Consider the following 27,288-nt stretch of genomic DNA (forward strand, 5'->3'; position numbering starts at 1 on the left):
AAAATCCTAAAAACCCATCAAAATTGGTCTCAGGGAGGCTACATTTTCAGGGAGATATGACAAGTACACACAGAAAACGTATTATGCACATGATGAGCTTATGCAGGCACCTCCTGCGTAATGTTTCCCAAAAGTGTTCCTTAGTTATTTTTAAGTAATGTAGGAAGTTTGTACAAGCCAAACACTGTAACACCATTTTCTTATTGCTACTGTAATGCCAAGACTGCTTCGTGCCTGCACAAGCTTTAAAATAGCTCACATGGACAGGGTTACGCTATGTTTTCTGAAAGAGAAATAGCAAATTTCACTGTTCTTGAGGTCATCCTGCCTAGTCCTCTCTTGGGTCAAACATACACTCCAGTGATAAAGCAGCAATTTGTTTCTTGGCACATACAACATATTTTAGGTGTTACTATAAGAATCTTTAAAAAAGGAAAAAAATCATTTAAAAGCAGCCACATTTCAGTGTTCACTTGTAGTACAGTGGTATAAATCCCACTAATGTCTACAGCACACACGTACCTGTATTTGGCATTTTAAAGAGCTTCAATGATTTGCTCTTGAACAAGCAGAGGAACCTTCCTCTGTGTTAACAGTTTAACAAGAGCCTAAGAGAATGCTGGCCAGGCAGAGAAGTGGTTTGCTTATCCCTGTAGTTTTCTGCTCACTGAGCATCCTGTGAGAGTGCCTCTACCCAGACTGTGCTGTATTGACAGGCAGAGTCCTACTAGCTGAAATTGATGCAAATCCTCTTTCACATTCCTTCAGCCATTCTTCACAAAGGGACCCATGCCAGGTTAACTACATATGCATTTTCAGCTGGTGATTATTAGCATATAGACCCTATTATTGTGGTTTATGATCCATGAACTAATGCTAGAAAAATATATCACAGGCACTATGCACCTTTGGAATGGAATTTTGGGTGATTGCCAGTGTCTGATGAAGACCTTATTTTCAACATGCGAGAAAAGGACCACTATATTCATTACCGAGTCAGTTGTAGCTGAGAAGGTGAGAAATGTCACAGAGCGTTAGAAACAGGAAGTTTAGCTCTGTACAGTTTTCAACATTTGCTGTTAGCAACACATTGAGAAAAAGGACATTTAAATGGGGGTCCTCCCCATGGTGTATCTTCCTACCACGCAGCAAAAAATTTACTCAGCTAGTTTGCACCCGAATCTTCATTATTTCTTAGACATCAACAGACCTGTCTAGTCATCTCTGGAGTCCACTGATGCTTCTGATCTCAACAACAGCTAGGAACAGGGAGTGATTTAGTGTGCTGTCAAAAAGTGCACCCTTTTATTGCTTCAAGCCTGCTGTCTGTAGTGCTTGGATTGCATGAAACTGAATAATCATTCCTTGTTCCCTGCCTGCTTGCCTACCTTTCGTGATGTTACAGACCTCTACCTGTCCCTGATCATTAATCGTTCCATCCAAACTATACCAAGGCAGACTATTACTAGACAGAGATACTTGCAAATCCAGGGGAGTACCTCTAGCAGGAGCGTATCATTTATGGGGATCTCATTATGCAATGTTGCCATATGTACAGACTTGATGCAGCACCCTTCTGCCGGTGTATACCTCTCCCCAGCATCTGCACAGGGAGCTGATGGTGATGGTCCCTAACATACATATTTCAGCCACTGCGACAGTCATATAGGATGAATCCCAGCCCCAGATTCAGTGTATTGAAGCATATTCAGTTGTAAGCATATCGGTCAAATTCCTCCTCAGGCAGCATGAGGCCCCAGAGGTTTTGACTGAACAGTGTGATACAGCAGGGACCCTGCCTCTAAGAAGACAGTGGCTATCACCTTCCAGCAGTCCGAGCTTCAAACAATCCCCCACAGAATCAAACCCCCTGTTTTGGTTGAAAACTGTGCCTATTGCATCATTTTGATTGTTCCCATGCCTAAGGCTAAGCTATAGTATGGTCCTGATTCAAGGAGTCATGTACTTAGATCTGTTTCTGCCATGGGCTGCCCATGGTTTTTGCTGCATGCACTTATTTGCTAACTTGAACAGAGAGCATCAGAGTCTGAGTATTACCTAAATCAGATCATTAGGTCATTTGAATGGTTCCTCTAGTTGGTAAGAGCTGTACTAGATATGCATGGATTTCATGGTTATTTCAAATAATACAGTGGACAAAGCACAGTATCTTCATTGTGGAACAGCTAGAGGCAATGGCAGTCACCTTTCACAAATTTTCAGTCTTCAGTCTGTAAATAAAAAGTCCTGTACTTTTTTTGCACTGGTAATGCTTTCTTTCACAGTGTGGTGTTACAAACGAATAAAGTCTAACAATACTGTTTTAAACAGCCTGAACCCTTTGAGCTGGTAGGGAGGGCTCAGCAGCAGCAGAAAGATCATGGCGGGTTTACCTTAAGTAGACTTCTTTCATGAAGGTTTATAATACATATCTGTGTGCTTTTATGTAAGAAAGAAAGGATTGATTTTTTGCTAGCTACAAGTTTATTATTCCAAAGTCAAGAATACAAACCTAAAAATCCCTGCAGAAGTTTCCAATCCTTCATTGTAGATTCATTAAGTGCATGAAAATACCATCTTGGTTGCAAGAGGAGACTGCCCTACATTGTATTCGATGTAATAGCTGACCTTGGACAAAAGTACTATGGCTCTGGCTCCTGGGTTCCTACGTATCACTTCTAATTTAAAATTTTTCACTTTCAAGTTTCCCAGGAATTATGGAGGTCAATCCTTCTAACCTCTGCAGTCAAGGTGATGTAGATAGACAGCAAAAATGTACTCCACATAAGCAGGTCAAACAGGGGCTAGATATTAAAACACAGAAAAATAAAAATTGTCCAACCTTTATTGTTGAGAGTGTGTTGGTAGCAATCTTGTTTTTACTAAAACTTCTAAAGACAGCAGCTTCCTGTGTCAGAGCTATCAGTTGAACAAGAAGTTTGCTATACTACAGAGACTGCAAATTCTTTCTTTCAACATCATAGCTTTCCAATAATGCACTGCCACTTGTAATTCAATAGTAAAGATGCCAGCCAAAATTGTGATGCCACCTACCACCTCTCCTTTCCCATCCTCCCTGGAAGTTGGCTTGGCAGCAGAATAACCTTCAACAGGAACAATATTATCTCTTCAAATGTAGCGTGGAGTATCAGATGGCTAGTTTTGCAGAGCCCTCATGACCCAGAGACATAGGCAATGTCATTATTAGTGATGCATTATAGTTCTGAAAAGCTCTTGACAATGCAGACTTCCTAGGCTAACTCTACTGTGCATAATGACCAAAAGGATAAAAACATGAAAGAGCAGACAGAAAACTGAGGAATAGTGAATAAATAAATATATTTTGCTAACTGCTTTCCTCTCTTCCATTCAATTACTGAAACAAATATGAGATTGCAGTGTCTCCTCTTGCTTGTGAAACTGCAAAAATCAGTGAATAAAGCTACCTGAAGAGCTATTACTGTGCAGAGGTGTGGAGCCTTTTTAGAAATCTTACATAATAAATTAGAAATTATTGCCAAAAAAATGCAATCTTTTTCTTTCTCTTTTTTTTTTTTAACTCCCTCCCCTCACAATTTTATTATTTTCCCACCTTTCATCATAGAAGAACCTTCTTTTTTTTTTTTTTTTTTTCCCAAAGCGTAGACAATGTGTTTTGGGAGCTCAAGAGCAAAGACATTATGAGAAATAACAGGACTGAAAATGATCCACAGTTTTGCATTTTCTCTGTGTGCATCCTCCGACTTACCCCTTTCCTTTTAGTGCTCTTCATTTCTAAAATTGCTTGTGATTGTTCTATTACAGCTGCTTACAGTATTTATCTTATGTGGTTTGGTGTCATTTGCCTGCTTTGTCTGATTTTCACAATAGAAGTACATGTGCCACCATTAGAGAAGTAATCTTATGTCTGCTACACGGAGGGCTCATAAAAGACACATTTCAAAGACCTCCTATTTCAAAGATACCTGAAAGTATAAAGTAATTTCACATTGTCCAGCGGCTGCCAGGTATCTATCACACAAGTCCATCAGGCTCCCAAGCTTTTTGCGGCACTCACTGAATTTAGACTGCCTCTGATTTACATGCCATGATGACTTCTGGCCTACTGCAGCTCTCACTGGGGTCTGTGAAGAACTGAGCTATTTCCTGGTGTTTCAGGATCAGGTCCTCCAGAAATCTGGTTGACTGTAAGGATATTTGCATGTATTTCTGTTATTGTGACTAGGCCAAAACATACCATTAATATAGACATGTTACTGTCCCACATGCCCAATATTATCCGCATATCCTTTGTGCCTCATCTCTGACAGTTTTACACTTCATCTCTGCATTTTTTTTCACTACAACAATGCAAACTCCCTGTTGGCCAAAACCTGGACTAGGCAATTTCATAGACAGAATTTAAGACAAACGAGTAATGTTTACTTTATGTTGCCATGTTTTTAGTTAGCCACTGTTTTAGTGGGAGTGACTAAGGTAAGCTGATAAGGTCACACATTCATGTTCACAAATCTGTGGTTCTCTGACTACGAAACAAAGAACACCTGGAATAAGACAATATGAATTATAAATACAAATAACCCCTTGGGTTTTCTATTCAGTGGTGCATAATCAATACAAATTCTTTTCAAACCTAAATATTGTGAGAAGCAAGAGCTATCTTTCTTTTCATGCTTCCTGACTACAATATCATTATTGGCTCTGTGAAAACCTATTAGGTAAGATGAGCGGGGAGATGTGAAATACAGAACCAAACCTGCTTCCTGCTAAAAAGTATGTCTGAGTCAAAATATTTCACCGTTATTTAAAAAAATGCACACAACTAAAGAGGCATATTCTGACTGGGATGGAAACAGAAGAAAGGGTCACAGTGGAAAATTGCTGGCCAAAGCCACTGCGAGGCTAAATAGAGGAAAGTTAAAGTTGTCATCTCCTTCCCCCTCTGATCAGAGTTTCCATAAACAGAGGTGTGAACTCAATAAGAAAGGACCATACTATCCTTGTGTCTTAGTTAACCTGACCTTTTAAATGTCTTATTTCCAGAAAGGCTGGTTTAAAGATGTCATATTTTACACAGCTGAATGCCATATGATGAAAGTTTTTCTATTATGTATTTCTTTTTCTTTGCTTCCTCACCTGCCTTCATTCTTTCCCCTAAAAATTAACTAGTCAGCAGACACTCAGACCTTAACTAAGGCACTAAGGCACATTAACTAGCACAGGCACTAAGACCTTAATTTGTCAGTTTGTGTTCTGCCTCAGCAAAGCATCACAGCACAGAGCTCTGCAAGTAACTTTGGTGAAACAGAGACACAGGCTGGAAGCTCAGTGTGTCCTGAAGTGTTTTCCGGAAAAAGAGCCTAAAAACCTCAGTCCTCAGGGCCCCCACACATGCAATTGAACCATGATTTTTACTCATATCCAATCTGTGAGCTGCTTTCTGTGGAACAACTTGCATAAGTGCAGATTTACTGCTTTGATGGAAAAAAGTCTTTTGGTATTTAATACAAGTGCAACTCGTCAGGATATAAAGGTTTTTAATTATGATGGTTGGTTCCACATAATTCTCTGGAGGCTCCTGTGCATCTGCCAGCCCAGCCTATACGTGACTTCAGCAAAGACACACCACTCCAGCAGAAGCTCCTTGAGGCGTAGCAAGCAACTTAGCCCTTACATCCTTGCAGACAGTTTGTACATCAGAGTATAGAGGAAACCAAACATAGCTATGGCCCCACAGAAAGTCGGAGGGCCGTTCTCTGTTCTCTAAGGACCACAGGGACCTTCTCTGTGCTTGGGACTCAGGGAGTCTGCACGGGTGGCAGGCTTGTGTCTGACAATAACAAACCACAGGATAGGCTCCATGATCAGTGCTGGTTAGAACAGAGCAGGCAGCCAGACAGTGCTCTTCTCAGAAAGGGATCAGGTTTATCACTCCAGGGATGGATTGCTTCACAGGCTGGTTACACTCATGTGTACTTCCTCAACTAGTCTTTGCCCCAAGGTACACACAAGAGGACTAGAGGTTGTATCAGAGATGCAGTACATTTAAACAAACTCATCAGAAATGACAGATAAGTCACAGGATGCTTATTTAGACAGCAGAACATTTTTTGTCTCATTCAGGACATCAGTGAGATGAATCTCTGTTCTCAGTCACTCATCTGCTGTAGCAAAGAGCATTGCCTTATAGCATGGGTGTTGCACAAGTATAGTTCATAGCAGTGTGTGATTCATTGGCTCAACAACAATGGAGTGCTTTCTCAATGGCTTCCTACTGTTATTTCATTCACTTCCTGGCCCTCCTGACAGTCACTTTCTCCCATTTCTTTTCTGTGACATAGGTCATTCTTTACATCAGTAATCAGTCTCACCATGATGTTCTGCCTTTCCCTAGTCTCATTTGAATTTATCTAGAATTTCTGCAATATTTGCTGTTGCTGATGGGAGCTAAGAGTATCTGCAATTGAATTGGAAAGACACTCACTTAATAAACTAGAATCTAAGTCCAGACCAGAGTATTGTTTCTGAAGGGAGGTCTTGCTAGGGAGGTCTGTCAGATTATTTCTTAGATTCTGTTAGTGATGTTTACACATAAGAGTCTATGCTGTGAGTAGCGCCAGTCAGTGTGCTCATTGCGAATAGATTACTCAATGCATTTGCCCACTTTTCTGTTTGTGAATCATATGTGAATCATTTCTGACTTCTAATAATGTGTTCATAACCATTCACCCACATGGATTATAGAACAAATCTCAGCCTAGGGGAACTTTGCAAACTATTCACTTTTTACTAGTAATTATCCAGTGTGAATGCAGTAGCTCAAGTCACATGGCATCAGTTATGCTTCATCTTTGAATGATGTCATCTTTTTTTTAAAGCAGGAAGATGGTGGCTAATACAAGTAGAACTTAAGGGGCAAGTAAACATTCAGGACACGCATAAAATCTGTGCTATGAATAATAAATCAACCGTTATACAGATATTTGAGAAAAAAAGATGAAAAGGGATGAGCAAGAATATGTCATTAACTCTTTTTTTGGGGGGAGCTATTCTGCCAGCCCTAGGCATAATGTCAGCTACTACGATGAGAACTGTAATGAGAGGTTATTTCTTTCTTTACTGACAGGTACCAGCAGTGCAGAAGTAAAGGAAAATCGACACATTGGCAACCTGGAGGATCATCCGATATCATCTAATGAAAGGGCGAGAGGGGGAACACCTAGCAGTAAGAGAAAAAGACCCTTAGAGGAAGGCAATAATGGCCATTTCTGCAAACTCCAACTCATCTGGAAGAAAGTCTCATGGTCAGTGACGCCAAAGAATGCTCTGGTTCAGCTACATGAACTAAAACCAGGTTTACAATATAAAATGGTTTCCCAGACAGGTCCAGTGCATGCTCCGGTCTTTGCTGTTGCTGTGGAAGTAAATGGACTTACATTTGAAGGCACAGGGCCTACAAAAAAGAAGGCTAAAATGCGTGCTGCGGAGCTAGCTCTGAAGTCATTTGTTCAGTTTCCCAATGCCTGTCAAGCTCACTTTGCTATGGGGAACTGCATCAACCCATCCACAGACTTTACTTCTGATCAGGCAGACTTTCCAGATACTCTGTTCAAGGAGTTTGAACCATCTACACACAGTGAGGACTTTTCAGTCTATAACCCCGTTAATAATGAATTGCTTTCCACTGCTTATCGACACGGGCGCTTACTCTGCCATACACTGGACTTAATGGGCCACGGTAAGCAAAACAAGCACAAGATGGCATCCAAAGCAGAGAGTGAGAAGAACCCGGTGGTGCTGCTAAATGAGCTGCGGTCGGGCCTGCGGTATGTCTGCCTGTCGGAGACAGTGGAGAAACAGCACATCAAGAGTTTTGTGATGGCGGTACGAGTGGACGGGAGAACATTTGAAGGCTCAGGACGTAGCAAGAAGCTGGCCAAGGGTCAAGCAGCACAGGCAGCCCTGCAGGCCCTTTTTAACATTCGGCTGCCCAGCCACATTCCCAGCAGGAGTAAATGTCACCATTTGCCACAGGTGAGAACTCCTGGGTAGCCATCGCCACGTTGGAGGAGCTCTGTAATGAATGGCATTGGCGTTGTTGTTGCTGTTTTCTACCAGGTGGTTCCTCTAATGTTATAGCAAGTGCCATGCCATAAAATAGTTCTTTTCTCATACAAAGAGCCAGATGCCACCAGCAAAACCATATCCTGTAGTCATTGGATACAATTTGCAGCCCTTTCCATAGGAGGAATAGATGAGAAGGCAAAATGTAGGGGGAAATGCCAACTTTTCAACTTGCTAGAGAGAATGATAACGTTTACACAAGCATAAAAACTAAGTCATTCTGTAGTACTGCATCTTTTTTGACTGAAAGGAGCCCGTAAATGAAGGGATGCCCCATATCCTCCTTTCAGAGTTATTTTTTAATGAGGAAAGTGCCATTCAGAGGAGACAGCAATGCCAAGGAATGTGCCTGTGTTGAAGCAGTCTCCAGATAATTCTACTACCAGAAAAGTTAAGGATTTTTGTTTATTATAGCCTCACTTTTTGGGCTGGGTTTTCACAATATCACAGTATGCTAGAGATTGGAAGGGACCTCAAAAGATCATCTAGTCCAATCCCTGCCGGAGCAGGAATACCTAGATAAGGTTACACAGGAATGTGTCCAGGCGGGTTTTGAATGTCTCCAGAGAAGGGGACTCCACAACCCCCCTGGGCAGCCTGTTCCAGATTTTGGTCTCCTTGTTTCCAAGTATGCCTCCAACAGCACAGGAGTTCTAGTGAAAGCTCTGAATTTTCCCTGTAACAAATGAAGAGATTACTGCTGTATTCATACAGAAAATATAGATCTGAGTTACATACTTAGCACATCAAAATTTCATAGTTGGTGATATGCCAAAGGCTATCTTAGCATTACTCAGACTCATGTCAATTTTCTAAGTTCAAAGGAAGCCAGGATTTGCAGACATTGGGAAATGTTACATGGTTTTAAGTAATTCCTTGATTTGTTTGCACTATCATAAAAGGTTTGATCCACCAGAACCAGGATGTGATCTACCACTACAAAGCTCCTTTTATGAAGGGAGCTCTTAATATCCAGGATTTAATGCAAAGCACTGAGAGCACTAAGAGTCATTTTGCTGCTGGCTTGCTGTGAGACCCCAGGCAAGCCATTTAAATCCAATATGCCTGTAATAAAAATGAGTATATTATATGAAAGAACACTTCAAGATCCTTAAGTAGTGTGTAAATGCAAATTATTAGTAGCAATTCTCATTAACATTAGTAAAGATGTCCATTAGCTGTTCAAGGAGTCTGATAGAGGAGGCATCTGTAGGTGACATGATTGCCTGCAGGACACAGAAGTTATATTTGGTGACCTACAAGTTTCCTTCCTATGTTTCCAAAAAGGAAACATGAGAAATGTAGGAAATTCTAAAATACATCATAATCCTCCACCTCTTCCATTTAATTCTGTTTTGTGACCTCCATGAAGCAGAAGGATAATAACATAATTCAGTAATAGAAGTGATTTTCACAAGGTGCTTTGCAGGCATTTTGGAAGCCTTGGCCAGCCTGGGAGTTCCATCCTCTCCAGTACAGGTAGCTTTAAATAAGAAATGTATGCTGTTTCCTGCTCAAATTAATTCTGATAAAAAGTAGCTTGTTTAAATGAACATGCCTATGGAAACCTAGCACTTAGATATAAAGAGGAATCACTAGTCCTGTCCTGCTGGCTGCTTTGCTGCCCCTAGTGAACTTTGCTGTGTGGATCAGCAGGTAAATACCATGTATTGATCAACTGATGGTTTGTCATGTTCTGAAACTGCACCACGAGAATCATTGCTTCAGTTCTTGAGCTCTCTGAAATATTTATACCCTGATTGCTTGGCTGCACAGTCATCTTCTGCTTGAATATCACATTTTACCTGGGTCCCCAACTGTCCATTAGGCAACACATTCTTCAGTGTATATTCTCTTTTTAATGGCCTTTTCACCTTTCTGCAGATTTCTGCCCTCCTTATCTTCTTCTCCTCACTGTTCTGAAAGTATAAATGTCAGTGAAAAGGTGTCATTGAACTTCCTCTGTTAGCATTTTTGAGTGGTTGTGTATTGTCCAGCTGAAAGATTACTCAGGCATTCACCACCTTAATTGAGAGATGAGCCTTAACACTGATTTCTGGTGATCTCCTTACTAGCTGTTTTCACCAGCAGACATATCAGCCATGACACAAAACCTGTGTCATGTGTTACTGAAGTCATAACCCAACTTCCACTGAAACCAACAGACATATTTCCACTGACTTCAGTTGGGCTATAGCTTAAACATTAAATCCAGAAGCATCTTTTCTTGTTCTCTACATTATGCATTATCTCATGGAGTGACAGTCTTTGCTCACTGCTTCAGCCAGCCCATTGGGCTGTTTGGTCAGCCAAAGCAGTGGTAGCTGTACTGGGGAGACGGTAGTTCTCACTGAGCTGTGGTCAGAGCCAGCTTCTCCCAAAGCTGTTTCAGCTCCTTGTCTCCCTCATCTTCTGCAAACCACATTTTCAAGGACACATTTCAAGTTAACTTTTCAAAGCTATTCCTAATTTGGAGGCTCAGCTTGTTTTGTGTCCAAAAGTGTTTAAAAGCGGGAGAGAACCCTGAGGCCCAAATAGCTTAGGCACAGAATTTGAAATATTGGAGGAGTGGGGAGGGGGCTGGTGTGTGTGTGAGTTCTTCACCGAATGTGGAGTAACCATTGTCCTAGCCAATCATTCAGTCTTCTCACGTGCTTTGTTGTATTTGTTAGGATATCAGCTAGCTAATTATTGATAGTAGGGACAGGCAAACAAGATCAGGTGTAACAGTTTCACCTATACTTTGAGTATTTTTTAGAATCCAGGAGTATGTTTATCTCTGTGGTTACCCTTTACAAAGAGTATTCCAAACTTTGCATGTCTCTGTTCCTATTCCCCTTGCTGTTATCAGTGATGTTAGGACTGGAAACAGGAAAAGCCAAAAATCTTGTAATACTGGTAGTCCAGTTGTGCTGAACGTTTGGATTTCACAATGTCCAGGAAAGTGTCAAGAAAGTTCAGATGTCTTTATGAGCTGTGCCTTCCGACCATCGACATTTCTGCCTTTCTCATCAGGGCTCCCAGGCGTCCCTCAGCCTAGGCCTCAGGCATGCCTTCAGTCTGACAGCCACTTCTCCTGCTGACCAAGTGAAATTCAATGTAAAACGTCAAAAAAAGGCACCATATCCTCCAGTCTGAGCAATTTACAAAACTGGTGCTTTCTTAAAATAATATCGCTGTGCTTCTGATTTTCTTCCCTGTGATAGTTCCACAAGGTGTTTGGGCTGACTGCAAAGTTATACCCCCAAAATAAACAGAAGTGTATCACACTTTACACCAGGGAAAAAATAGAATCTCATCATTTAAAGCCAAAATAATTGAGATTGTGTATTCTTTACCATCATCAACAGCTGTTCTATGACACTGAAGTGTAAGATAAATAATATTGATGGTCTGAGTTTGGGCACACCGTGTTGATGAGAGTAGCCAAGACATGAGCCAAGAGATCTACTAAACTAATGGCAGAAATAAAGTGAGTCAGGAGAATGGAAATTGGGACACATCACTGTGTGCATTCTCACTAAATATTGCTCCTTGTTTCCTAGCATACTTGGTCCATCAAATAATAAGCAATTTCTTCAATTACTAGCTTTTTTGGAAGTCTAATGAATGTTTCTGCCCACCTTGGGAGCAATGTCTCCTATATTCCAAAATAGGAGACAACATCAAAGGGTGCTGACCTAACCAGCCCTAATGAGTCTGCACTGGTAGAAATAAATCTACACACTCCCAGGCTTTCCAAGTGCAGTGTGCTCATTTCAGGATGTGAAGGTGACCTCTGACTGCATCTGACCAGTTTACAGATTGTTTTTCTAATCCTGTAGTACTTCTAATCTATCTCACTAAGTCTTAACAGCATTCTTACTGCTGTAGAGCAAACCCATTAATTAATATTGCCATAACAAATTAGTAATAGAGGGGTGCTTGGATTTCAAGCAGACCTAAATTAGAAGAGAATAGGTGTGAAAATCACATTCACTCTGCTTTGAAATTGCTTAATGCTGCTGTTGCTGGGTCACATCCAGAGCCTTCAGAGCAGTAGCCATCAATTTGTTTGTTTGTTTAAATGAAACCTCATTGTGGTTTGTGTGTGTATCATGAAAAAGAACCTTCTTTTTTTTTTTTTTTTATTTGGCAAATAAAGCTTGAATCCAGGTAAATTCCTATTTGCCAAAAGCTTCATTTACAAAACAACCTCAGTATCCCTGTTGCAAAGATGCTTTACCTCAAGCAGGTCAGGGATTCAGGCCAGGTAACTTCAGTGTCACCTTGGTCAGCAATGTCGTTAGAAGAGCAACTATGTCAGGGAAAGCCCTGTGCCACACGCCTTTCATCCACTTCCCTCCAGAAACCTGTTTTTCTGTGCTGCAAAACTGCTTCATTTTCACACAGTATCAATTGTCCCTGACTTCTTCACGTTATTTCTGTCCATGTCCTCATTTGCCACCTTCTTTGCAACCATGCTCTCTCTTCCTGTATCTCTATTAATATGAGGTTGAGGTTGGCAGTGATAGATTTGACTCTGGTGTGAAGAGGGACAGCACACGAAGCTGGCATTGAGCTTTGAGGTGTTCCAGCCTGTGTCTGTGAAGAGCTTTGTCTGGTCCAGTGACGAGGTACATTTTATTTATAACCTCCTCTGTTTTCTCCTTCACAAAGAGAAACAGCTGATATGTGTGTACGTAGTTCCTGACAGTGGGATACGAGAAAGGGAAATGTTGGGGAACAGAGAGATGCCTCTGCAATGCAAATAATACTTGATTTTCAGCCACATATTTCTGACTTTGTAGGTGGGGAAAGTTGCTTTTTATAGTCAGAGCAATGGGCAGTTGAGAAATTTATAGGATTACAGTTTCTTCAGCAAAACAATGGCAAAAGAACCAATTTAGAGGCACAGCATTAGTACACCAGGTACTTTTGTTATTATCCTGGTTGCTAATAAGATTGCCATCACTTCTAGGCTCATAGTTGAGAAACCAGGACCACCCCCTTACCCCTCATACAAGTCCAACATAAAAGATGATTAAAGCCCTGGAGAGATTACAGTTTGAGTCTTAGATGAAGAAATTACCATGTTTTAATGCATATAATCCACGCAAGATCAAAGGGAGATGCAGAAGGGCTACCTACATGAAATCACAGGAAAAAAAATTAACAGGGTAGAAAAGACTCCAGACGTATGCTCTCATAGCATCAGTACATATGTGTAAACAGATTAAGGGATTTGCACAGGAAAACCAGTAATCACTACAAAATCACAGAATCACAGAATCACAGAATATTAGGAATTGGAAGGGACCTCAAAAGATCATCTAGTCCAATCCCCCTGCCGGAGCAGGAACACCTAGATGAGGTTACACAGGAAGGCGTCCAGGTGAGTTTTGAATATCTCCAGAGAAGGAGACTCCACAACCCCCCTGGGCAGCCTGTTCCAGTGTTCTGTCACCCTCACTGAGAAGAAGTTTCTTCTCAAGTTTAAGTGGAACCTCTTGTGTTCCAGTTTATACCCATTACCCCTTGTCTTATCATAGTTTGCCATTGAGAAGAGCCTGGCTCCATCCTCATGACACTCCCCCTTTATATATTTATATACACTAATAAGGTCACCCCTCAGTCTCCTCTTTTCCAAACTATAGAGACCCAGCTCCCTCAGCCTTTCCTCATAAGGGAGATGCTCCACTCCCTTAATCATCTTAGTTGCCCTGCGCTGGACTCTCTCCAGCAGGTCCCTGTCCTTCTTGAACTGAGGGGCCCAGAACTGGACACAATATTCCAGATGCAGCCTCACCAGGGCAGAGTAGAGGGGAAGGAGAACCTCTCTCGACCTACTGACCACCCCCCTTCTAATACACCCCAGGATGCCATTGGCCTTCCTGGCCACAAGGGCACAGTGCTGGCTCATGGTCATCCTCCTATCCGCCAGGACCCCCAGGTCCCTTTCCCCTTCACTGCTCTCTAATAGGTTATTCCCCAACCTGTACTGGAACCTGGGGTTGTTCCTGCCCAGATGCAGGACTCTACACTTTCCCTTGTTATATTTCATCAAGTTTCTCCCTGCCCAACTCTCCAGCCTGTCCAGGTCTCGCTGGATGGCAGCACAGCCTTCTGGCGTGTCAGCCACTCCTCCCAGCTTAGTGTCATCAGCAAACTTGCTGATAGTACACTCAATTCCCTCATCCAGGTCACTGATGAAGATATTGAATAATACTGGCCTCAACACTGACCCTTGAGGCAGTCCACTAGATACCGGCCTCCAACTAGACTCTGCCCCATTGACCACAACTCTCTGGCTTCTGTCCTTCAGCCAGTTTGCAGTCCACCTCACTACCTGATCATCCAGACCACACTTCCTCAATTTAGCTGTGAGGATGCTGTGGGAGACTGTGTCAAATGCTTTACTGAAGTCAAGGAAGACCACATCCACTGCTCTGCCATAATCCAACCACCTTGTTATGTCTTCATAAAAGGCTATGAGGTTGGTCAAGCACGACTTCCCCTTGGTGAAGCCATGTTGACTGCCCCTCATAACCCTCTTATCCTTGATATGCCTTGAGATGGCAGCAAGGATAACGTGTTCCATCAGTTTTCCAGGGATGGAGATGAGGCTGACCGGTCTATAGTTACCCGGGTCCTCCTTCTTGCCCTTTTTGAAGACTGGAGTGACATTTGCTTTCCTCCAGTCCTCAGGCACCTCTCCCGTTTCCCAAGACTTGGCAAAGATGATGGAGAGTGGTCCAGCAATGACTTCAGCCAGCTCCCTCAGTATCCGGGGGTGCACCCCATCTGGACCCATGGATTTATGGATGTCCAGATTGCTTAATTGCTCCCTAACCCAATCCTCATCGACTAAGGCAAACTCCTCCAGTTTCCCGACTTCCTCTGGGTCCTCAGGCGTACAGGGCTCTTCAGGACTGCCTCCGGCAGAGTAGACAGAGACAAAGAAGGCATTCAGCAACTCTGCCTTCTCTGTATCTTCTGTCACCAGGGCACCCACCCCATTCATCAGTGGGCCTACATTACCTCTGATGTTGGTTTTATCTGCCATATATTTGAAAAAACTCTTTCTGTTGTCCTTGAATCCTCTTGCCAGGTTTAATTCTAAGGAGGCCTTAGCTTTCCTAGTTGCCTCCCTACATCCTCTGACAACAGCCTTACATTCTTCCCAAGTGGCCAGCCCCTCCTTCCATGATCTGTAAACTCTCCTCTTCCATTTGAGCATACCCAGCAGTTCCTTGTCTAACCACGCAGGTCTCCTGGCTCCCTTCCTTGACTTCCTGTGTGTCGGGATGCTTTGATCTTGAGCTTGGTAGAAGCAGCCCTTGAATGTCAACCAACTATCTTGGGCCCCTTTACCTTCAAGCAGCCTTGCCCATGGGATTTCCCCCAGCAATTTTTTGAAAAGGCCAAAGCTTGCCCTGCTGAAGTCCAGGGTTGCAATTCTACTTGCTGTTCTGTTCCTGCCGCACGAGATCCTAAACTCCACCATTTTGTGGTCGCTGCAACCAAGGCAGCCCTCAACCTTTACTACTTCGACCAGACCCTCCTTGTTAGTGAGGATGAGATCCAGCAGCACTCCTCTCCTGGTTGGCTCATCCACCATTTGCATGAGGAAGTTATCATCCATACACTGGAGGAACCTCCTGGACTGTGACTGGGTTGCTGAGTAGTCCTTCCAGCAAACATCAGGGAAGTTAAAATCCCCCACGACAACCACGGCCTGTGACTGTGAGGCCACTCTCAGCTGCCTGTAGAAGGCCTCGTCAACTTCCTCACCCTGATCTGGTGGCCTGTAATAGACACCCACAACAGTATCACCCCTGCCAGCACACACATTGTTTTGCATCAGTTGGGCTACAGTAATGCTGCAGCTGTCTGTTGCAGGAAGAAGTGTCTGAGTTGGCATATCCATCTCCACTGTCCATACCTCTCTCTTTAGCTCCTCAGTTACTGTACCCTGTAACTCCCTGCTCACTCCTGGTCCTAAACAACTCCAACAGGATCCCCAGAAGATTCCCCTGCACTTGTCTTTAAGTCCTACATGATACAGAGCATGCTCAAGGCTTTCAGAGCATTAGGTATGCTAAACAAAACTCTTCTAATGGAGATGTTAAAGACTAAATATGCCACTCACCTAATTAATAATACTTAGGAGAGCAGTAATAATGGTGATAATTAGTTAATGACTGGCTGATCTTCATTTACAGAAGTGAAAAAAATCATTCTAACATCTTCAAGAAAGGAATGTTTAAAGCTGAAAGGCATTTTTCTCAAGTGTATATATACTTAGCTAATTTTATAAGCACCCCATAACCCTTCTTCCTCTGAACAAAGAAAACTAAAAATACAATCTTTTCCTCATAAAGACTCTGAGGAGTCCATCAGTGCATTTAGAATGGGGTGACTATGATTTAGCTGTCTGACTTGGCTGCTGGCTGCTCTTTTAGTGTAATTGCAAATACTTCATACCATCCATAGTGCACAGAACCATTATTTGATTTCTTCCCTTCAGAGTCTAGCTTATTAAACATTGCTAGTGGACTCAGTGGGGACTCTGCTGACTTTTGCTATTTGCCACAATGAACCAACCTTGCCTATCCAGGAAGCTGATGGTGTGGATCTGATTTGTGAAGAATTATTATGGGTGCAACCCATTATGGTGAAACAGGTTGTGCAGAATGATTAGGGCTCCAGCAACAAGCAGAGCTAGTTAGTACATGAAAGCTGAATCCCAGACTGGTGTCATCCACACATAAAACTTCCTTTAAACCAGACACTCGCACAGCTGTCAGAGTCGCCTTTGTTACTTTCTGGCTTTGTGAGTGAGCTAGGGACACTTCAAAAAGCTCTCAGCAAGCTGGACCTCGTTAAAGCTCCTGCTTCATCCTGGACTTGCATCCTGACGTTGTTTATGATGCCGCATTATTATCTACTTAATACAAGCCATGATCATTCTACTCCACTAAATGGAGTGTAATACAAGTGCCCAGAGTGAATTTCTCTTTGGTTGAGTTCCATGCAAAGCCTTCCCTGTTTGAGCTGGAGCATTACAGTTATGCCAAAACCACTTTCTTTGTCTATTTTTGTCTGTAGTCACATCTAGGAATCCTTAATTATTCAGACAGATTTTTTCTTCTCTGTAGAGAGTGCCAGAAGCAAGCTCCTACCATTTATTTTACGATGACTACCTCCCTCTTGTGGTCCTTGTGCCAGCCGTATGGCAGGCAGAACATCACAGTGCGAGAGAAAGACAACACAGAATGCCAGGGCATCTCGGAAAGGAGGCAGCTCAGAGCCTGCAGTTTCCCCAGTGATGCTGCTGAGAAGCCCAGTATCACATGCAGCAGAGGGACTGCTCTCTTCCTGCTGAACAACGGGGAATGTCTTTGCCTCTTCTTTTTTATTGCATTTGCTAGCCTTTAAATAGTGCATTTGTATAGAAATTTTGGGCAAACCCAGCATTTCTCCTCCCCTTTTATCTCAGCTAAACTGCTCATACATACTGCAATGTCATAAAATTCAATAGGTAGAATATATTTAGGGCTTAATCTTAGGATTGTTGAGAATTAATGAACAGAGCAGAATTTAGACTTGTTACAATGAATGTAAAAAGTGATTTATGTGTTTAGACATTTATACAACCAAGCAAAAACTGGAGAATTGGCTCATGTGCTTTGAGAGGGTAAAATCCTTTGTTGCTCATTTGGTGCTTTCTTTATATTAACATCTTTCAGATGAATTTGAATCTCTAATGGGAGTAAAATTTATCAGAGCAAGTTTTTCTTTTACTTTTTTTTACATGCATGATGTGATAAGGTAAAATATTTTTACGAACTCCTGAGAAATAGAAATGGGAGATAAATATGCATACTCACTGGGAAAGTGGGTAAATTCTCCACCTTCTTTCATCACAAAGTTGTATTCAGTGAAAACAATCAATATCATCTATGTCTCATGATACCCATCAGCTTAGACTGAATTCTAAGACACATAAAATGTTAATGCATCCATAAATCTTTCCTCCTCTACCTTAAATACTTCAGTCTTGTTTCTACACAAATTCACATTGCTTTCTTATCCTTTTTAGTTTTCTAATTGATAAGTCAGTGTTTACTTCTAAGCAAGCTAACCATTATTTCCTATTTGTCTTCTGAACTGGAGCAGACATTTGATATGAAAGCATCTATGCGTGATTGCTCTTAACCTACTCATCATCACATCTGCTGCAGACACCAGCCACATAATCAGACCTGAATTCAGACAATGGTACCCTAAAATCAGTGTTACACTGAGGTGTCACCCAAATGAGCACATGCTACTGAAGCCACGCTGATATGCTCTATAAATTCCTTGTGTGCTGTTTCTTCTTACTCTATTTATCCAGCTCACCTTTAAAAACTAAAGGTAGGAACTTCCCCTGAAGAAATGTAGTCAAATGAACAAAATTAATGTGTTTTGATTTGCTCAGAGAAGTAGCCTAAGCGGCCCGTGATTTCTAGATTTTTCTGTTCATGTCATTTCATTGTTGAGTTCCTATTTTTAGGCCATCTTCTATAAACTGGGCACTATTACTCACAGAAATAATTACAATCCACTCGCTTTCCCTTCTATGTGGGTCACTGCTTTATTAGGTTAAACACAAGGAATAATGTGAATCTCCAAGGTCTTGTGGGGAGTTTGAAGACAGCAACACTGGCTTTATTTCTTGTTTGATAATTAGTTTTTATCTAAATCAACTCTGCCATATACTTTTAAGGAAAAATGCTCTCAGGGATATTTGAGTATAAACTTATTACTCCTGAATCAGTCCTCTCTTTTCTTCCACTTTCCTTGATATGCACACAAGTCACTTAACCTCCAGTGCCTAATGTCCCCTGCATACACATCGTGGAGACAAGAGTTTATAACAGCACCACAAATACACTGTTAGGGCTTGGTTGTCCTGTCATTGCAGAGAAACCATGTCCAAGAGAGGTACAGAAATTGAACATGCTTCTTTCTACCTGTTCAAGCTACACAGAAACCCTCTGCTAACCCAAGCAGTGGCCATCAATGTGCAGCAGCCAAAAAAGCCAAGCTAGAAAATAATAAGGAGCAGTGGCTAATACCACAACAGGCATAAACTCAAGTTCCATGAAGGCTCATGGTTATGGCAGCAATGAGGAGCTGACTGATGTGCACCATAAGATAAAAAACGGAGCCACACTGAATTTTTTGTGCCTGAGTGTCAGCAATTCAGAAGAAAATGGAAACAGATCACATACATAGCTGTTAAAACTGTTTTCTGAGCCAAAACTTAACAGGCACAACTTGGAAAGCAGCATGATCACTCAAAACAGTGTCATATAGTAATACTTACAGTTCTTCATACCACGATAAAATAGAAAAAAGCAGAATGGCCCATGAGAGTCACCATTCTGGAAAACACCTTCACAGATGCTAAAGGTAGTTATCAGCCCCCACCCAAGAAAAATTAAAAAGCCTGGCACGTACATTCCTATGAATCGTATGGACCACTGAGCTTGGCCCAAAGGTTTTGCTATACCTAGCCAGGACTGACAACACTTTGAAACACTGTCATATTTTGATGCCTTTTCAGCATTGCATATTCTCCTTTCGGTACTCAGCTAAAGGCCACTCAGGATTTTTTCCTGTATAGAGTTACTTGAACATTACCAGGATTTTTTCCTGTATAGAGTTACTTGAACATTACCAGAACCACAGGCATGAGTTCTTGACACAAAGATATTTTTGCTGATTCTATGATTGTCTTCTTCAAAAATACACCTTTTTAAGTACTTTACCACATTCCTGCTGATCATAACTCATACACATCTGTCTGGTTCTCTGATGGTTTTTAGGCATCGCCTAAACCAGCAACATTTACTTTGGCAAGTATCTCAGCACAGCTGGAGGAGTCTGTGGATTGTATTTGCCCTTCCACTGGGTGCTGGCTACTACATAAAGAAGACAGCAAGACATCTTAAAAATTATTTATTTGTCAAATAAGCAGAGTATTTTACTCAAATTCACAAAAGGTTCTGAGAAACAAACCCACAAAGCATTGCCATATGAACCCTCACATAGAAATTATTTTTTCCTTTTCCTTTTTTTTAAGTGTAGGATATTTTTGGTCACAGTCATAATAATCCTACTGATAGGAGAGGCCCTCTCCTTTTTCAGGACAAGAACCTTCAGATGCATGTTTTACGTTTTGACATCTGAGGGAAATCAAAGTACAAGAGGGATGAGGCTGCTGCTGTCACCATGTTCTGCGGAGCACTGGCGGACTGACGGGAAGAAATTAATAGCATTCCCCATAACACTGACAAGCTTCAGTGCATAAATTTTCCTTTTAAATCCTATATTCATAAATGTCATGATTCAGCCCCAGCCAGCAGCTCAGCTCCACGAAGCCGCTTGCTCACCCTTTTCTATCCCATCCCACTCCCCCCACAGCAGGATGGGGAAGAGAATAAGAAGATAACCATAAGAAAACTCATGGGTTGAGATAAAGACAGTTTAAGAGGTAAAGCAAAAGCCCCGCAAACAAGCAGAGCAAAATGATGAATTCATTCACTGTTTCCCATCAGCAGGCAGGTGTTCAGCCATCTCCAGGAGAGCAGGGCTCCATCACTATTACTTGGGAAGACAAACGCAATAACTCCCAAGGTTTCCCCCCCTTCCTCTTTCTTCCTCTAGCTTTATATGCTGAGCGTGATGCCATATGGTATGGAGTATCCCTTGTGTCAGCTGCAGTCAGCTGTCCCAGCTGTGTCCCTTCTCAACTTCTTGTGAACTCCCAGTCTGCTCACTGGTGGGGTGGGGTGAGAGGCAGAAAAGGCCTTGACTTTGCGTAAGCACTGCTCAGCAACAGCTAAATCATCAGTGTGCTATCAACACTTCTTTTGGTTACAAATCCAAAATATAGCCCCATGCTAGCTACTATGGAGAAAAATAACTCTATCTCAGCCAAAACCAGCACATACTCCAACACCACTTATTCCATAAGAAGTAACATGACTTTCACATTTAGTAGTCTTCAGTGTAGATATTTTTCCCTCTATGAATAGGCAGAGCCCTAAAATGAATGTAAATTTTTAGAAAATTACATCTTTGCCTTCATCTTTTCTTGGACATTTGTGAACTTAGAGAGATCTTAAGCACTCCCTCTCTCAAAAGGAAATAAAAGAGGGGGAGGGGAGGAAGTAGTCTCCTTTATATATCAAAAATCAAGCAAACAAACCAAACTAGAAAGTCCTGACAGGCAGATTAACACCTTTACCATGTAAATGAGCTCAAATTAAGCTGATACTTTGATATCTAAGCAAAGCTTCCCCCTGGCAGAACGGGGGTGACTTTCGCAAATCCAAGGGATCTTTTGGGGAGCCCTTGTTAACAACTGGTCACCAGATGAAGCCAGCTAGGCTGAACTGAGCAGCGGGAGAGAAAGAAACATTGCAAAGACAAGCTAGAAAGAAAAAAAACAGCTTTGAGGCTGCCTTTGACAGAAACCGATCTGAGCAAATTAAACACTCGCAGTGTAGTGGTTAGCAGCCTTCTTTTTCAATTCTCCCTTTCAAAACCTGAGATGCCAGGAGCAAGATCAGCACAGGCGGTTTGCCTTTCCTAGGCAGTGATATCCGGCACGGGGGAGAAGGGCTGTTCACAGCTGCAGACATGAGGGGGGGAATTGGTGGGGTTGGGAATAGAAGCTTAAAATGTAGAAATTACTCCTTTGAGGACCTGGGAGCAGGCTTTTGGGGTGAGAAGCAGAATTGGCCTCTTTGGTGAACATTGGGCAAAAAAACCCCAAGACTGGGAAGGAAACTACTGGAGTTATAGCACAGTCCTGGAGTGAAATCTGTGTTAAGATACACATAGGGAAATGCTCTGATGGTAGCTGGGAGCCGTGTTATGCTACCCATGCCACATATTCTGGGAGTTTATTTCTTCACCCATATATTTGCCAACATTACAAATATCAAAAGTCCTTTTTGTGGTTGGGAAATTAAGGTGAATAGCTAAAGCAACATAAACAAGATTTGCTCTGAAGCCACAAAACAATGTGGGAAGCTAATACCTTTATTCTGTATTCCCGTGGGCATAAAGCGGAGCAGTATTTGAACCTGTGGATTTATAGCGAATAAAAATACCAAACTTATCCTGAAATGTTGCAGCTGTTTTTCATTCCATCATGCAGCTGATAAATAGCTAATCTCCAGTTCAGGCCTCTCATTTAAATAAAGCACAGTTGAAAGTTTAGCTATCTCTGACTGAACTACTTCAGCTGAATATCCTTAGTTCACTGCTTCTTGCCCCTATTAATAAATTCAATTCAGATAAAGTCTGTTTTCTACTTACATTTTTTTCTCTCTTGACACAGTATCTACTCCTGCTAAAAGCTTTCAGACTGGAAGAAAAATCTATTGAAAAATACATTATTTGGAAAGCATAACTAAACACCACTAATACTAGGAGGACAGGATCCTCAGCCTTTCCTGGTTCTGGTTATCCTATTGCTGGTTTCTGTTTTTCCTTCTAACACTCTTGTTATTAGGAACAGTCTCGTATCTCCTAGCACGCCTCATCCAGGCAGGAGCTGGCTGGGGCTGGAAGTAAGAAAGCAGCTGTGAGAACAATTCAGTAAAATTTTAGGTCAAATGTTAGGTGCCCCGTCCTTGTGATAATCACTCGCATTAGAGCACATCACATTAACACAATTGCACTTGCAGCAAATTAACAGTGATCTGTGCAGAGGCACAAAACCAAGTGCAATAATAATACCCATGTATGAAAAACAACATGATCACTACCTAATTAATTAATAACAGGTTACTGATTAAAAAGGAAGCATTTGCTGCTGAATATGTCCTTGACAACACTAACAGGATTTGTTTAGCACTGATTGTATTTTACAATAAAACATATAAGTGCAAATAATTGCTTCCACTATATCATGCAATTAGTTCCATGACAGTTCAGCTGATTACTTCAAGGTTTTATCTTCATTTTGTAGCTGCAAGATCTGCTACCATTTTGCACCTTGCTAGCCAGTAGTGAAACATTCTTATCTGTTTACATGTATTGCATGTAATGTAGCAGGAGAAACAGAATCAATACTGTAGATATATACAGTAACTGCATCACAAAGGTTACCACGCTCAGAAAATAGCTGATGAAGACTTGAGGTAATGAGCTGAAACATCCTGAAAGTAATTCCTAGCAGCACTAAAGACAATAATATAACTTCGCCTGACATGGGTAATCCTCCGCAGACTGAGGGAAGCATAATTTTTTCTGGAAAGGAGTTTTGTGGTCTGTTGAGAGTTTGAGTGAGATATGGGATATACCTTACAAGTGAGGAATGGCTCATAACTCAGGAGACGTGAAACCTAAATGAAGTCACAGAGGTCATTCTTATTTTATCACTGGGGGAAATACTTCCTGTATATCGTTTGGCCTTTTCATACATTTAGTTACTGGGATTATTCTGGGTACAACAAATTGCTCAAAGTTTTTTCATCTTATATTTCATGAACAGAAAGGTTTTAAAACAATTAAAAATTATTGCAGAGGGACTATTTGCTCTTTGAGTCCAAACCTAGGCTTCTTTTAAAGATAAGTTTAATGAAATACATAGGAATTCTATGGTTCATGTAGGGTATGGAGCTATGGGCTAAATATTTTTGTTCTCTTTCAGTACATTTTTTGCTGCTGGAAAAGCAATGAAGCAGAGAAGTTTGCACACCCTTTTATCTGCCTTCATGGCAGCAGCCATTCATGCGATGTGAATATTTCTGCAGAAGAGATTTCCATGCATGTTTTCAGGGTACTTCCCTAAAAAAATTAGCTCTCTGTGATAAGCTGCTCCTGGTAGTCCTTGAGACTATTCAACTATTTGATAGCAGCAGCTATCTCAAGACACTTTGTCTCTATCTATACAATGTAAAGATGGGGACTTTGTAGAAGCAAGAGCAACTCAAACTAGTTCTGCACAGGAGATAACGCAGTTACCCTTAAGGCAGCAGTCAGTGGGCCAGGCAGCACATTGGCAAGTCATACTGAGTCATACTGGTGTCTCCATTCAGTCCTGTTTCTTCTCTTCTTAATGGAGGGGGCTTGTGCATCCTCTTAATTAAAGGTATGAGACTGACTGAGCCCGCAATCATAAAGGGTGTAAGAGGAGTCTTGGGCTTAGTAAGTGCTTCCCTGTAGTTGCCTGTTATCAAACGATTTCTTAATTAAAGCCTACATGATGACTTGAATTTGTGTAATGATGATATTGGTGTGGCTGTGACCTGAAACAGCTTTTGGTATGATGCATCTCAAATTGTTCCCTTTGAGAGACAGCTGGAATTCTTCAGTTAAAATGGAATTCTTCAGGGTGGAGTGGGAGTTGTGTAAAAATGTGGGCATCTGGCAGCCTTGTGGGGCAGTCAGTTCTGCCTCAGGATCCCCATGGATGGAGAAGCTGAGCCCATAGAATCATAGAATCATAGAATAGTTAGGGTTGGAAAGGACCTTAAGATCATCAAGTTCCAACCCCCCTGCCATGGGCAGGGACACCCCACACTAAACCATGCCACCCAAGGCCTCATCCAATCTGGCCTTGAACACCGCCAAGGATGGAGCATTCACAATCTCCCTGGGCAACCCATTCCAGTGCCTCAGCACCCTTACAGTAAAGAATTTCTTCCTTATATCCAATCTAAACTTCCCCTGTTTAAGTTTTAACCCATTACCCCTTGTCCTGTCACTACAGTCCCTGATGAAGAGTCCCGCCCCAGCATCCTTGTAGGCCCCCTTCAGACAGTGGAAGGCTGCTTGTCTTCTCCAGGCTGAACAGCCCCAACTTTCTCAGCCTATCATGTGTTGGTCTGGGACAAAATTGGAAAAGGCAAGTATGAGGGCAGTCATCTCAGTGCTCAATTGGTGGGTCCAAGGCAGCAAGCAAGAAAAAAGCTCTGTTTGTTTAATTTCTACCTATCTTGGTAACCCAAAATTCATCATCTGAGTTTAAGTGCATTCTAGTAACAGCTGTGGGCAATTTCACTGTTTTTCGATGCAATGTGTTGCCTGTTCAGAGGACTGTTAGTAAACCTAACAAACCTACTTCCTCTTCTCTCAAATAGTAAGATAAATTCAGACATAGAATTGTTAAATTCTCCTCTTATTCTAACTTACCTTGTTCTGATTTCTGAGAGGCTTAATTCACAGAAAGCAGAAGGTTGAGAGATGGTTGGTTGGAGGTTCAGCTGTAAACTGGAAATATAGTAAGTCTGTTGATGAGTCTACTGTGGTACATTTGTTATAGGATAGATGGGGCAGGTGCTAAAATCCTTACTTAGCAAAATTGAAGCCAATCAGTGCTGACACTGGATTAAACAGGAGCATTTGTTGTGTTTGGCAGCTGTGAAGAGGTTTGCAGTTTGTTAGAGAAAGGGGGCGGTCTGCAATGCATCTGAGGGGTTTGTGTGCAACATACCAAGAGATGAATGAGCCAGTGTCAGGAGGAAACTGAATGACTTGGTATACTGGTTTTGTCTGGGATGGGGTTATTTTCCTTCACAGAAGCTCATATGGGGCTATGTTTGGATTTGTGACAAAACAGGGTTGATAACAGACCAACATTTTACCTGTTGCTGAGTCGTGCATACACAGCATCAATGACTTCTCTGCCTCTCACCCCACCCCACCAAGTCAGCTGGGGGTGCACAAGAAGTTGGGAAGGGACACAGCTGGGACAGCTGACCCCAACTGATGCAAGGGATATTCCACACCATATGGTGTCATGCTCAGCATATAAAGCTGGGGGAAAAGAAGGAAGGAGGGCCATTCAGAGTTTAGACATTATTAATAGACCTATTAATATGTCTTTATCTCAACCCATGAGTTTTTTTACCCTTCTTATTGTTTCCCTCATCCCACGGGGATGGAGGGAAGGAGAGGCTGCATGGGGTTGAGCTGCTTGCTGAGGTAACCCCATAACAGTGAGTAACCCTGGAATGCAACCTTGGGAAGTATATAAAGTCACTGTTTATGAATCTATATTAACACACTGGCTTTCATTGAAACCAGTGGTAAAATTTTGTTGGGTACAGGTTCCATGTTAGATGAGCACATTTAGGGATACATTTGAAAGGAAAAGACTGAGCTACTACAATTTAAAAACTACATGACGGCTTTTTTTCAAATAGCTGCCTAGTTTCCATTCATACCTTGGGGTGCTAATCAATAAAGTATAATTATCTCCTCTGTTTATAGGGTGGTGCCAGTTCTCCCTTTGAATCAAGAACTGTTGAAAGGCCATATGAGGAAGACCTGAATATATGTGTCAGGATCAATTCAGAGTTTAAATTGCTTATAATGGCTTTTTAAAGTCAATGCAGATATCTCTGAGTGGCCTAAAGAGAAGGTGACAAAAGAGTAACTGGCTGTGTCACCAGGTAGTTGTTTTTGTAGTTTAAAGGGATATTGTCAACTGGAAATGCAGGCAAGGTACTAAGCATAGTACTAACTACAGCCCTATGCATCTTGCTGACACAGCTTGTGATTTATTTATTTTAGCTGTCTTTTCTCCCTAATTGGTAGTGAAATATTAAAATTTAAAAAAAAAAAAGAAAAAGGAATTTGTTGAGAGCGTGAAGCTGATCATAAAAGGTTTTGATAAATGCAGTCACATAAAGCTGAGGCTGGGAGGAATGTCTGGAGGTAATCTGCATCAACTCAAGCAGGATCAGCTACAGCGGGTTGCTCAGGTTCATGTCCAGTTGTGTTTTGAATATAACCACAGATGGAGACTCTCTCAGCAGCCTGTTCCAGTGTTTGACTATCCTCACAGAAAACAAACAAACAAAAAAGTGTTTTCTTTTTTTCAGATTAAATTTTAATTATCTAGTTTGTGCCCATTGCTTCTTATAACAGGGCGCTACTGAGTACACTCTGGCTCCCTTGCCTTCATCCACTCACTTCACAAGTGAATGAAGATCATAAGGATCTCCTCATGAGATCCTCCTAAGCCTTCTCTTCTCCAGGCTGGACAACTCCAGATCCTGCAGGCTCTTCTCAAGTGAGAAATGCTTCTTAGTGGACCTTTGTTGTGCTCAGGCCAGCATATCCATAGCTTTTGTGCTAGGGAGCCCAGCACTGGACCCAGCACTCCAG

At 41.8% G+C, this 27,288-nt stretch overlaps 1 protein-coding gene across 1 annotated transcript in view; it reads left to right on the plus strand.

Annotated features, from left to right (window-relative positions):
• The window catches only part of ADARB2 (adenosine deaminase RNA specific B2 (inactive)), a gene marked incomplete at its 3' end in the record, with an annotated part of 310,942 nt that overhangs the window by 201,805 nt on the left and 81,849 nt on the right, over positions 1-27,288 (plus strand). The window contains exon 3 of the mRNA XM_080609828.1: positions 7,127-8,034. Within this exon, the coding sequence (XP_080465954.1) occupies positions 7,127-8,034 (908 nt within the window). The remainder of the gene's footprint in view (positions 1-7,126; positions 8,035-27,288) is intronic.

Source organism: Psittacula echo, assembly GCF_963264785.1.
Source record: "Psittacula echo genome assembly, chromosome: 2".
NCBI classification, from domain to species: Eukaryota; Metazoa; Chordata; class Aves; order Psittaciformes; family Psittacidae; genus Psittacula; species Psittacula echo.